The 14,533-nt window shown below is 35.7% G+C and overlaps 1 protein-coding gene across 1 annotated transcript in view; it reads right to left on the bottom strand.

The window, feature by feature from the left end:
• Positions 1–14,533, bottom strand: part of LOC129274759 (deleted in malignant brain tumors 1 protein-like) — a 72,853-nt gene that overhangs the window by 5,541 nt on the left and 52,779 nt on the right. Inside the window, exons 15-19 of the mRNA XM_064108511.1 lie at positions 13,842–14,002; positions 7,342–7,526; positions 5,074–5,303; positions 1,675–1,845; positions 483–592 (exon numbers count right to left, since the gene is read on the bottom strand). Of these exons, the coding sequence (XP_063964581.1) occupies positions 483–592; positions 1,675–1,845; positions 5,074–5,303; positions 7,342–7,526; positions 13,842–14,002 (857 nt within the window). The remainder of the gene's footprint in view (positions 1–482; positions 593–1,674; positions 1,846–5,073; positions 5,304–7,341; positions 7,527–13,841; positions 14,003–14,533) is intronic.

Genomic DNA, 14,533 nt, shown 5'->3' with positions numbered 1-14,533 from the left:
CCCCAAAACTGAATTCAAAAGAAAGTCATTCTCTTATAAAGCAGCTCCCTATTTAATAAACTCCCATTTTCAGTTCAATCCACAAATTCTATAAATTCTTTTAAACGAGGTTACCTATTGGCCAAACATTTATTATAACAAAGTATCTTCTAGTATTCTTTCCTTTTTGTTTATTTGTTTTCTTTTTTATGTTTATTTTATAGATTATAACTTTTTATATTGATTTTCACTTGTATTTATATATATTATCATGTTTATGTTCTATTTTATGTTTGTAAAGGGGAGGGCTTCGTTGTAAAGCAGTTTTATAACTGAACCGAACTACCCTCCACCTTATTTTATCATTTGTTATAAATAAAACATGAATAAATAAATAAATAAAAATAAGCGATGGATATTTATAAATAGCGATACAGTTGAAAGTGATAGTGTAAATTAGATACCATTAAAATGTGGGTTACCAAGATCAACACAATGCTTACCTAAAACCTAGAAGAATAAAAAGAGTGAGAATAAGACAGATAATTGAAGCAATGCAACCAATGCGACTGATCAGATCAATTACTCGAGATTCAACACTTCCCTTGATATCCTGCAAAAGAACATGGAATTGATACGTCTAATTACCTAGAAGAGTTTTTATTAACTACCTTAAGTGTTTTGATTGAATTTGGTGTTTAAATTCTGCATGATTTGACCTGCAATATCAGAACAGACTGCACGATGCGTCGAAATACAGGCATTCTGTATAAAACTTGCCTGGTAATACCGTGCCTTATCTAATATGTGTGCCAGAAATTTTTTTTTCTTCATTTTTTATAGACGTCCTGGCATGGGGGTTCGGTGGTAGAGTGCCTGCCTCATGGACAGCATGTCGTGGGTTCGATCCCTGGTTCGATCCCTGGTAGAGTAGTCCCGGGCATGAAAAATAAAACCTGCCTTTTCGTCAGGAGCACGATTTGGCGAATGAGAAGGGTGATTGGTAATCACCTGACATGTTGTCATGGTTATGCAGGACCCGGTGGAAGATAAGATTAAACTAAAGTGTAGCCTGAGTAGAAAAGAGCTATTGTTATAATTTTTATCATAATCATTATGATTTTTATCATTCAGGAAACAAGATGACGTATCAAATGCACCTTCATATCATTTTTTTCAAATGAATCACCAAATTGAACTTTAATATATCGTATAGTCTTTTATAATTGATTGATTAATTGAATGAATTTATTCTTGTTCATTTCAAACAAGGTAGACCTACAGTCAAATTACATCAAATGGATAATCTTAAAAACACAATTTTAATCGTATATCCATTATATCGCAACATATTTGGAAAAAAAATCAAATATGAATGACTTACAAGGCATTCAGAAAGGGAAAATCTGGAAACTGAAAAATTGAAAAAACCTGGCATAAAAAAGGCGGACAGCGATAATTTAAAGAACATGACAACAAAACAAATACAAATAATACCGATAAATATTTATAGGAGGGGGGGCAAGGGTTATTGCAACGTTTAACCCCGACTTCTTTTTATTCTCCTCCTTTTTCTTCTTTCTTTGCTTTTCTCTCCCCTTTATAAAATACTTGAAAAAAATTCCCTTGGCACCGCCCCTGTGTGACATACATAAGACAGGATATAATAAAAAGTAAATATCACCATGAGCATACCAGGAGAACGGCGAAGCTTGTGAGATGATTACACCGACATGTCACCCTGCTTGTAAAGGTAGTATTAGTGCTGTCAGTTCTACACCCTTCTTCCGACCATTCATTCACTTCGACGTTCCAATACACACAGTTTTCTATAATCTTGGGGTCATTGAACTCTTCAGCAAAAGTCTATTATGGATAAAAATATGTATTGAAAATCAATATAAAAATAACATTACAAACAAATGTCAAATGATCTAGACTCCCTCGACCTTATACTTTAGTGAGCCCGGGTGCAAAAGCATAAGAATAATTTCCTTTGACGCGTCCTTTGTGACTCAGGTTTCTCTTTTCAAACTATAGACGGGTCAATATATGACCAAAAATACCCTTACCCGGAACAAATTGCAATAAATGATTTTTAACGGTTTTTTGTACTATTTGACCTCAGGAATAACATATTAAAAATCTACCAAAATCCGCATCTGGGAAAGTGGTTATTTTTAAGATGGCCGCCATTCACTTAGAATGGATTTAACTGACTCATTATCCACCCTAGAATCCTATTTCGGTTCATATATCATGGTCTAGGGGGTAAAAAAATTATGATACAGGCTAGACTGAATTATACGCCCTCCAGTATACCTGGCAAATCCAAGATGGCGCCCAAAATGGCTGCCGTAGGCTGAAAATCCACAATTCTTCTAAGTGGCTTTAATTTGTTTTTTATTCAATGGTTTAAAGGGTGAAGTAGTACATTGGAACAAGTTACAAGGACAGCCAGTGGCCTGGTGTGTCCAAAAATCCAAGATGGTGTCCAAATATCCATGATGGCTTCCAAAAATGGAGTTTAAAATGCCTGTTGATAATTAAAATGGACACAGTTTATTTCATATCCGCCTAGGACATGATTTTGGTGTCTTAAATAAGACATTAGGATAAGTTACAAGAACAGTGAGTGGTCCATTATGTTAAAAAATCCAAGATGGCTTCCAAAAATGGAGTCTAAAATTGCTGTTGCTACTTGAAAAAAACGGACATAGTTTGCTCAATATACAGAAATATGATTTTTGTGTCTATACCATGGTTAAATGGGTTAAATAATACATTGGGACAATTTTCAAGGAAAGTCAGTGGTCTGATATGTGCAAAATCCGCGATGGATTCCAAAAATTATTTCTAAAAATGGCTGCTAATACTTAAAACGGATATAGCTCATTTCATTTTGGCCTGGGAGATGTGATTTGATGTCTAAACCACTGGTTTCAAGGGTCAATTAATACATTAGGGCACGTTACAAGGACAGTCAGTGGCCTGGTTTTTCAAAAAATCTAAGTTGGCTTCCAAAAATCGATTCTAAATTGACTGCTGTTACTTAAAGTGGACATAGCTTATTTCATATTGGCCTGGGAGATGCGATTTTGTTATCTAAACCACTGATTTCAAGCCATTAGGACAAGTTTTAAGGACAGTCAGTGGTCTGGTATGACCAAAAAATACTATATGGCTTCCAAAAAATGATTCTTAAATGGCTGCTGATATTTAAAGTGGCATAGATCATTTTATATCTGCCTGTGAGATACGATTTCGGTGTCTAAACTATGGTCTCAAGGGTCAAATTATATATTAGGACAAGTTACAATGACAGTCAGTGATCTAGTATGTCCAAATTCCAATATGGCTTCAAAAATGGGGTGTAAATTGACTGTTGTTACTTAAAAGTATACATAGTTTGTTAGAAATACAGCTAGGAGGTATGATGTTGCTGTCTCCACTAGAGTTTAAAGGGTCAAGTAATACATTGGGTTTAAGTTGAAATGACAGTCAGGTGTCAGGTATGTCCAAAAATCGAAGATGGCTTTAAAAATGGGGGCTCTTAAATTACTGTTGTTACTTAAAAGTGGATATAGAGCATTATAAATACACCTTGGTGATATTATTTTGGTGTCTACACTAGGGTTTCAAGGGTCAAAAAAATACTTTGGGACTGGTAACCATGATATGAAGTTATCCATTTTGCCTTAAAATCCAAGTTGGCTTCAAGAAATGGGTTCTAAAGTGACTGCTGTTACTTAAAAAAATTGACATAGTTCACAATATCTACCTGTGAGAAATATTCTTGGTGCCTATATTTAAATGCAATGGGATAAGTTATCATATTGTTTCATAACAGCACCCATTTTGATGAAATTTTAGAATCCGCCATGGATATTCTTTGACAAAATGGAATATTAACTATCCTTGTTACTTGTCCGAATGTATTATTGACCCCTTCATACCACAATTTAGACACTAACCTTATTTCTTACAGATAGATATTGTAGAACTCTGACCATTACTGAGTAAGATGAGTCGTTTTAGATGCCTTTTTTGAAAACCCTCTTGGATTTTTTTAGGCAAACTGGACAACTGCATATCAATGTAACCAGTCCAAACGTATTATTTTAACAATGAACCCATAGTGTGGACACCGAAATCACATCTCCTTGGTGGATTTTAAGTAAACTATGTCCATTTTTAAAGTATTAACAGCCATTTTAAACTCAATTTTTGGAAGCCATCTTGGATTTTTGGACACACCAGATCACTGGTTGTCCTTGTAACTTGTCCCGATGTACCACTTCACCATTAAAACCATCGAATAAAAACCAAATTAAAGCCACTTAAGTAAGAGATAGATGAATATTGGATTTTTACCCACGACAGCCATTTTGGGCGCCATCTTGGATTTTCCTGGTAGCCTGGAGTGCTAATATTCACTCCAACTTGTATCAATAAATTCGTTTACCCACTGGATCATGGAATATGAACCCAAGTAGGATTCTAGGGTGGATAATGGGTGAGTTATATCCATTTTCAGTGAATGGCGGCCATCTTGGACGCCATCTTAAAATAACTACTTTCCTGTATGCGGATTTTGGTAGATTTTTAGTATGTTATTTCTGAGGTCAAATACTGCCAGAAACAGTTGAAAAATCATTTGTTGCAATTGTTCCGGGTCAAACCATATATTGACCCGTCTACTACTCCCGAGTTGCAAATTAAGGAACGAAAATTTACGAATACTTTTAAACAAAATATTTAAACGGCGAGAAATGTAATAGAAAATAATAACTAGCCTTCTATAAATATACAAAACAAAAACTGTTGTGCATTACATTATAGAACAAGTCCTTTTTTAAAATATAATTTATTACTTTTCTGTTCAAATTTGTAAATTTGTAAAAATTAAAACAGTTATACTTTAACGGATATGATTGTCCAATATCATATAAAAAATATAGAAACACACATGGTTGAGTGTGATAACATTTCTTATGAAGCATTCCTTTCCTTTTAATATTACACGAACATTTTTGTTTTACACAACATTGTACAAATTTCCACTCGACCCGTTTAGAGGGCGTAATCGCATACCATGTTAACGGGAAATTCAAAAACAATTGCTTCACTGTCAGGAAGTTCTTTGATATCAGCGCCCTCAACGGTCACACTCAGGATAGGGGAAGCAACGACTGACATTGTCTCAGGCTGCAGATTATCCGTTCCTCTAAGCACCGGAGAACTTGAGGAAGACTGGCTCTCACCCTGGAACAGTTTTGGAGACTTCATGAGAAAGACGCTAACGGATACCGCCTCGCTTTCACCTTGATATTAAACACAGAGTCGGATTCATTAAAAACCAATGATGTGTGTTGTATGCAGATGAAAAGGGTGAGGTATAAACACACACTCTTGATTCATACAATTAGATTATTCAAGAAGATGTTTGACTATAACACAAGTACATACACAACAGAATCCTCACAAACGCCACATACATACACCAACTCTATCAGCCCTCCCATACACCAACTCTATCAGCCCTCCCACACACCAACACCCTTACACTCACAAATTAAGAACACAAGTCATGTATATTAAGACAATGACGCGTCTATGAGATTGACATTGATAAATGCTTAATATACAAATAATGCACAGATGTGAGTGGATCAGTAGCTTCTCTGAGCATAAGGTAACTATGGAACTGTTAAAACGAGGCGCAGTCGAGTGGGTTTAGACTAGTTCCCATAGTTACCTCAAGCTCTCTAGTAGGCCTTCTACCGATGCACAAACCTGTGTATCATTTTTTTTAAAGAAGGGTGGAATTTTTGACCAACCATTTTTTTACAACCATTCATAAGTAATTATCGACGCATGGCTAGCCATGCATCCAGTAAATTTGTGATGCATAAGTAATTAAGGGGCGCATGGCAAATTCACCGGATGTATGCTGGCCATGCGTCGGTATACAAATAGTGCATGGGTAAGAGTGGGTCGGGAGGTACCGTTTGTACAAGGTAACTTTGGCATGGTTCATACTACAATGCCAAAGTTACCGCGTGCTTTTAGAGTTATGAAGGGTCTGCATTACATTTTAGATTTCCCATGCATCTGGAAAAACAAAACAAAGAAAACAATTACCGGACGATTATTTTTTTTTACCGGACGCATGAAAATTCTAAAATGTATTGCAGACCGTTTATAACCCTGCACATCAATATGTATGCCTAACTTAATAATAAGTTAACACAAAGGAACTGCCATACTCGTTTTATAAAATATAAACCCCCAAAATTAATGATTTACCGGATGCATGATAATTTCATGCGTCCGGTAAATTCGATTTACGGGACGCATGATTTCTTTTTTTACCGGATGCATGAAAATTCTAAAATGTAATGCAGACCGTTTATAACCCGGCCTGGTGGGTGTTTCGTAAAGCTGCTCGTAAGTTAAGAGCGACTTTAAGAACGACTGGTGATCCTTTCTTTAGGTAAATGGTACAGACCATTGGCGATTGTTTAGCGCGTAAGAAAGGATCACCAGTCGTTCTTAAAGTCGCTCTTAACTTATACGAACAGCTTTATGAAACGGATCCCTGGACAACATCAATATGTATGCCTAACTTCATATTATCAAGTTAGTAACTTGATAATATGTTTGCATAAAGGCAGAAAATGCCAGATACAGCTTTGCATTGACTAATGTAGGCAGCCTTAGACCTCCTGTAGCTGTATGTGTGTGTGTGTGCATGCCTGGGGGCCGTTTCATAAAGCTGTTCGTAAGTTAAGAGCGACTTTAAGAACGACTGGTGACCCTTTCTTACGCGCTAAACCATCGCTATATAATATACCATATACCATAAGAAATGATCACCAGTCGTTCTTAAAGTCGCTCTTAACTTACGAACAGCTTTATGAAACACCCACCCGGTCTACGCCGGGCCAGTGCTTACAGCTGCCTGTGCCTCCATAGCGCAGTGACCAGAGTCTAGCTAGCTTTGGCTGTGCCTGTGCACCGATTCCACCGGGCCAGGGCAGTGATCGTATTTCTAGAGTAATAGATTAACGAGTATAAAGCTGACATTTCACCAGTACCAGGCAATTTAATCCCTAAGTCAATTATTTTTCTTATAGATCATTTTGCATCCTTTATTTGATTCCTTTGGCCTTGATCGCAAATTCAAAATTTTGACGTAAATAAGCGTAACAGTACATGCGCGATGACATCACAAAAAAACCTTTTTGAGTGATAGCTTGTTTAATACGATGGATATCGTTATAATTATCGTATCGTCCATGCAGCCCAGTAAAAATTATTGCAAAGCTCTCAACTAATCCAATGACAACGGACACACACCTTGTAGGCCTACTGAATGTAGAATTGCTTCTGGCAGTAGAACTGACGCTACGCCGGCCATATTATCAGGATTCTGATCATTGGATGAAATATCGACTTTGTCATCCCCGTCTCCACCAATGGCTGTCCTCAGTGGAAAACTGGTCCTGTCTACTTTGACGGCAGCTAGCACAATGTTTGATCCGCTTTATGTCAAGAGGTGAAAATAATTCATTTTAAATGACAGAAGAGCATAAGGAATAGTGCGAATGACTTACTAAGGGTAAGTTCGAAAAAGTTATTGGGCCTAGGTATCATCAAAACTTGATCTCTATCCTTGTCACAAAATACATAATGTTCCCTACTTAAAAAAAAAAAAAAATGTTATCATCACTCACGAGGATCATTTGTCGTACATATTTTATTATCACTACCTACGGAAATTTTGCCATTAACATAATTACTAGCAAGGAAAAAAGATCCCCTTCCCGCAAAATGGTGTAAAGAAGAATTTGAATTTCGAAGACTTTACAAATATTTTTCACAAGGACTGATAATATAATAACAATAATCATAATAATAAGAATAATAATGATAATACATGTAAATAATATATCAATAATAACAATAACTAAAACAATAATAGTGAATTATAATAATACATAACATTGATATATTGCACTTAAAATCTAAATAGAACGCTCAAATTTCTTGAGAGTAAATCATAAAATAGAGGAAAAATAAATCAAAGGTTCAATAAATACATTATGAAATGGGTGTCTGTAAAAGAGCACCTTTATACATTATGTCTTCGGGGGGGGGGGGGGGTCACAGAAGACGTATCAACCGCACGTATCCTTGTTATCATATTGATATGCAAAGTCATTAAACCGTTGGCATCACCATGCAGTATTTTTTGGAAAAATACAAGGACAAATATTTTATACTTTTAAGCATGATATTTGATGTAAAAACTTTCAAGCAAAAATAATGAAAAAGAGGGAATAAAAATAAATCAACTCTACAATTTACTAAAAAGAAGTGCTCTGAGAGGATTTCAGTGGTCAGAAAATGAGCTTGGCTAAATCCCGATGAAATTAGCAGACTGGTTTATTTATTACAGAATTTAATCCTGATTTACTAAAGATTTACACAAAAATAAGACAATAATTTAGTGACTTTTTTATGTGGTATTATTATTCCACTGTTTGATTTTTTTTCTATCAGTTGAATATAGTATTTTCACAATTTATCAGTTTGCCTCCATTTTGCTATTATTCCGTGAGAGTATTGTAACGGTTCATGGTTTCGTTCGCATGACTGCCAAATTGTTCGCGCACTTCCATTGTATCGGGTGGCCCTTCCTAATAGCAAAACTGCTGTGTGTTGCTGCCCTCTACGTTTGCTGAAAAAACCGGTCATACATTTATCTCCCCTCGGGCCCGTTTCCTAAAGAGTTACAAGTGTTGTAACTTCGTCATTATGGCAACTACCATGGTAATGTTGCTTTTGATTGGCTGCTGAGCCCTGTTACCATGTTTTTTTTTTTGTACCTCTAAACGAGGGATTTATTCATAATTCATCACACATGTCATAATAAACTGAACATCACAATACATTTAACATTTTATGTATACACCAAAAGGCGACTGTCATTGTTAGATCTGTGTTTACATCGGTATTGATTTTTAGTAAACAAAAAGTATTCACATGAATTTTGACTTTAAAAGTATACATAACAACACTCTTAACAAAAGAAAAGAACTGTTTGTTCAAATCACATTCAATAAAAGCGTGTATTAAGTCTTCTTTTACGTGACAGTGCGGACAATATTTATCGTCAGCAAGACCCCATTTAAAAAGATTACTTCTAACGGGTAATAAATTGTATAAAAGTTTAAAATTAAATTCTCGTAAACGAAGCTCACCTATACATGTCAAGTTTCTTTTAAACACAGAAAACCAGTAAATATCAGTCTGCAGTATATTTTCCCAAAAGATACAACATTTATTCGTATAATTCGGTGTTAAACAAATCAGATTATAAAAACGTTTACTACTTATGTCACTCACTGCAACGAGCCTTTCTCCAATGAAAAAAGTAGGAGTTTCAAGAAAGTAATTTAAATCATTCGCTGTCTGTATATTTGTATAAAACTCTTTTAACCACACTTTTGGAATAGCTTTCTTTAACTTTGCATAATCAAATAACATATTCTGCTTGCCTTTCTTTGTTGTAAGGCGAGCTAGAATTTTTTCCATAGAAACAAACTGTGCTTCCTCAAAAAGATCCTGTACATAAATAATCCCACTATTGAACCAATCTTCATAAAACAAAGACTTATTATTCCAAACAATGTTCTTATTATGCCATATCACTTGTTTGTGAATATACATGTTTTTAACAGAACCAGTTTCACATGTAGTATTATTGTTTACATAACTCCATGCTTTTAAGATTTCCGGATAAAAATCAGGTATATGAACACTTCGAAAGTCTAATAAATTATAATCATAATTACAGTGCAACAAAAGATTTAAGCCACCGATACGATTATAAAAGTAATGAGAAATATCTTTCCATGGACCTTCACTATCATCTAACAGTCTTCCAAGCCATCTTAAACGAAAACTGAGTACCCTGTTACCATGGTAGTTACCATAATGGTAACGTTACAACAGTTGTTACTCTATATGAAACGGGCCCCTGATACCACCCTCTTTAGTTGCCCTATACTCTCTATTCTAGTAATTAAGTTCCTGTGCAATTTAATGTATACACAATAAAAAAGTAAGTCCCCCTAAATCAAATTGCTGTAACTTTTAAACGGAATAATTTTAAAATATGGTATTTCGTAGGTGGTTTTCTACACTCATTAAGCAACTCCTGGGGAAAAATGAGATTAATCAGTTCAGTCATGCATGGAGGTGCCGTGGCCGAGTGGTCTAAGGCGCCTGGCTATACATGAAAAAGTCCGGGGTTCGATCCCCGGCAGCGGCAGCTATGCCCGTGAGCAAGGCATTTAATCTACAATGCTCTTTTATCCTGCTTTCAAATAAATGGAAATGCTAAATGCATTATTGGTAACTAGGTGTGAACTTGTAAAAAAAAATGAGTAATCAAAGATTAAATTAAAAATTACCATTTTTGAAAGTCACAAGAGTTATTTTTCAGATTGTGTAAAGACAAAGTTGTGCACAAGTTGTTTTTAGGTGAATTTGTTGGTGTTAATGCTGTTTTACTATCCATCATTTAGCCACCTCACACACAATTTGGATATCGTATGTTTATGGTTGAGTGAGCACAATGTTTTGTGACGTATCATCATAGGGGTTTATGGCAGTATCCTCTACAACTTGCTGAAACATGTTTAAATTTGAAAATGTTAGTGGCTCCCCCAATTACCCGGCCCCTCCCCATTTTTAATAGTCTGGATTCACCACTGATTTGTCCATAAATTCAACTGATTCTGAGAAACTGTTAGGAAAAGAATACATTCCCAAGTTCCCAAGTTTTTTTAAGTGCTCGCTCAACCATGAAAATGTGAAAAGTTCGGAAAGTGTGTGGTGATAAAACTGATGGATGATAAAACATTTGAAACCAAATTTGCCCCCAATATTCACTTTTTAGTACCCCTCAAAATGTGTCTGTGACATTGAAAATGCCCCTTTTCCCACTTTGATGCATGCTCACTCATCCATAAATAAACATATCGACTTTATTTTTGCACAGGATTCTGCCCGTAGGTTAATAAACATAAACTGCCAAATGACATTGCTAAAGACAGCCTTGAAAAAATGTTCCACCATAATGAATAAGGGGTCACCTATTCTTAAACATATGCACCCATAGTGTACACAATACCTATGAAAGAGGAAGTCAAAATTTTAACAAAAATGAAATGAGGGTTTGTTTCATGGACGGTTTTTGTTACTTCTGCCGACATTTTTTAAAATGAAACTTCGCACATGGCCTTAGATTAATATTATCCAAAAGGCGTGCAAACCCAAATAATCATTCGATACGGCACAGAGTGGGGCCAAGGCCTTAAACTTTCTTCTCATTTGCATGATTTTCGAATATTGTGTGCTCACTGAAGCATTAGACATCGGAATGTTTACAAAAATCAAATCAAGTGAACTATGCAAGGAGGTTTGTGACAGATATCCATAGTTAGCAATTGCATTTTTTCCAATAACGTAAAAAAGAGCTAATCACATTCCACGTCTTCATTTAAGCGTGAATGTTTAATTAAACGCATTTGAATCAATGAAGCATGTTAATTGTTCATGAACATAACAAAAAAAAAGTTGAAAAAAGATCATTTCAGTTACCAAAGTGAAAAAATACTTGCCTATGATATTTGAAATTCGTAATTTTTGCTTTCATCAAATGTTCATTGATCCGTGAAACGATGAATATTGTTGAATATACTCTTCCCCAAAATAACTGTCATTATATTCAATCATTTTTATCGATAGAAATTTGTAAAAAATCAAATTATAGCAAATTTTAATTTGTGTTTATTCAACCGTGAAATTTAGCCAAAATACTTGTATCGTCTTTTAGAAAGTACCTTTTACAAGCCTATTTATTTTTCATGATGTGAATGTGGAATTTTTTCCAATAAAGGGGAATCAAAATCATGATATTTGGCTTGTGACTTTTGAAAAGTGACAATTTTGCCTTCTGGCGGTGCTCACTGAAGCATGACATATAATGCGTCCATAATATTTACTCAGATGGTAGTTTATAAAATTACCTACACGCTCATGTAAAAATATATTAAAAACTCGCTTTGGTTCATAAATTATGGATGTTTGTTTAAAGGGGGGGGGGGCTTACTTTTTTGTTGTGTATATATTTGCGTTTTTTTAAAGTAATGTAATTGATATTTTTTAAGAGATCAGCCACATACAGTCAAGCCTTCTTAGCTGGCCTCTTTTCATTTCTCTTATTTTTATAAGCACAATCAATTATTCTTATTTTTAAAATGTTTATTTCTTTTTGGGGGATATGATGTGAGCTAAATTGTTATTTATCTTGATACTGCACATTTGCTATTGTAAGATAATTTTTTTTGTTCATAATTAATTTGTATGTGTGCATCTTTTTTTTCTATTGGTATGTTGAAAAATGTATATAGATCTGAAAAAACTAATGAATTAAAATTCAAATTTGACCAATGCGGTTATGGCTTTTATTCGACCACAACTGGACATTTTAAATCCGACTCTAAGCCATAATAAGGGAATTTTCGAAATTACTACGCGGCCGCACTTTACAACGCACCAAGCCCTTTGAAAATGCAGATCAAATACCAATGGAGAGCTGCAAGGCTCTTGTTGAAAGTTGTTGTCCGGGACAGCAGATCATCCGAATATTTGAACCGGACGATCATTATAGCAAATATGTCGTTATCCAGAGTTACGATACGAGGCGTCTGTCCCGGCCCACCAATTTTAACAAAAGCCTCTCAGTTCTCCACTGTGATTTGACGTGCGTTTTCAAAGGTATTGGTGCGTTGTACAGAACTGCGTCCTCCTTACGAAAAATCTTTAGTAACTCTTTGCATTTGTGAACCCTCCCCCCCCCCGGTTGCCATCCCAAAGGTAGCAGGAAAAACCGGATTAACAGATATGGCTTATTTGGACATGTGTTTGTTTTTTCATCCTATGGAAAAGAATTTCACTGGTTGAGGATCCAAAGGCTCTCGTAGATATGTGCCAAAGAATTAATTTTGCCTAGGGGAAGGTTAGTTTGACAAATGAACGACCACAAAGAAGGAAGACTTCATGCTTCCATTCAGGTGCAACCAGGGGCACCGACTAGAACTTTCCAAGCTTTCGGGTCGGCTGCTATATTAGTCCAGATTGGACCTTGGTGTTTGGAAGTTCCCTTTCCCAAAGTTAACATAGAGGGCACCACTTGGTGGGAGGAGTGAGGTGCCATGAGCCTAATTACATCAGGAGGGCTAAAGATATTCATTCGACCCAACCCATTCGATTTTTTTTCAATTTGATATTGCTGATTGACAAAAGTGTATGAATATGATTCAAAATCTAACACTGATTCTAGAAATGGTAACTACTGAACTTCCTTTGTCCAAATTGGGAAGATATATCAATAATTTGGAACTATTTTTTGACTGGCGGAAGAATTGGGGCTATTTTACTGTTTCAGTTGATGAATTTGATCCCATCATAGTTATGTTCATAAATGGCGACTTATTTTTAAAATGAGCTGGCTACGATACCCTTCTCTGGTCAGATATGGAATGTCAGATATATATCCTATCCAAAGGTAGTAAACAATCGACCCTCTAATTTCACATTTATTTTTTTATGAATTTTTCTTAAGTGCCATTTTAACACACAAGTCTATGGGGAATGTTTTACGCGCGTGACACCGTGATGAGTGGATTGGCGCTGATTAGAGATTGGGAGTCATGTGCCCTCTTTGTTAACTTAGGGAAAGGGAACTTCCAAACACCATGGTCCAATCTGGACTACTGCTATACCTGTACGTGAAGTTGTTGGGGGATGTTCTTTGGATTGCTTCGGTAATTGTAGATATAGTCGACAGTATGTTTGATGAAGTCTCTTGGGAGCCAGTCGTCTCGAAGGTGCTGTCTTCCAGATTTAAGATATTGTCCACTGTTTCTATCACACTTTCTGATACCTGGAGGAGGTTAGAGAGGATTATCTGACATGTAAAACTAATTGGCACGCCTAACACTCATTTATCCACTGGAAATAATGTACGATGGCTATGATTGGTTTTAACTATTGAATTCAATTTCCACAATTGCATACAAAATGAATGGTTACAACGTTGACAGCAAAAAAAAGTAAAAAAGATAATGATAATAATAATAATGATAATAATGATAATGTACTATAACGTAAATAGTAGTAATGATGATGGTAATGATAACACCATTAATGATAAAAATGGCAATAAATGTTAAGACTACTGATACAGGTACAACTCAGTTTTAACGTAAGCCCCTTTCACAATTGACGTACGACCATTTGCGACCTTTTGGTCGTGCGACAGGCTGCAACAGGCATCAATCGCTAGTCATCTCATAAGATCGCACAGAGGCTTTCACAGTTGCAACAGCTGTCGTACAACAAAAACAACCAGTAAACCCAGTTGCACGAGTAAGTCGCATATGCTCTTATTGTGCTCGTGCGATCACATGCGAGT

Source organism: Lytechinus pictus, chromosome 13, assembly GCF_037042905.1.
Source record: "Lytechinus pictus isolate F3 Inbred chromosome 13, Lp3.0, whole genome shotgun sequence".
Classification (NCBI taxonomy): domain Eukaryota; kingdom Metazoa; phylum Echinodermata; class Echinoidea; order Temnopleuroida; family Toxopneustidae; genus Lytechinus; species Lytechinus pictus.
Note: the sequence above shows the minus strand (reverse complement) of the source record. Positions and strands in the feature narration are given on the sequence as shown.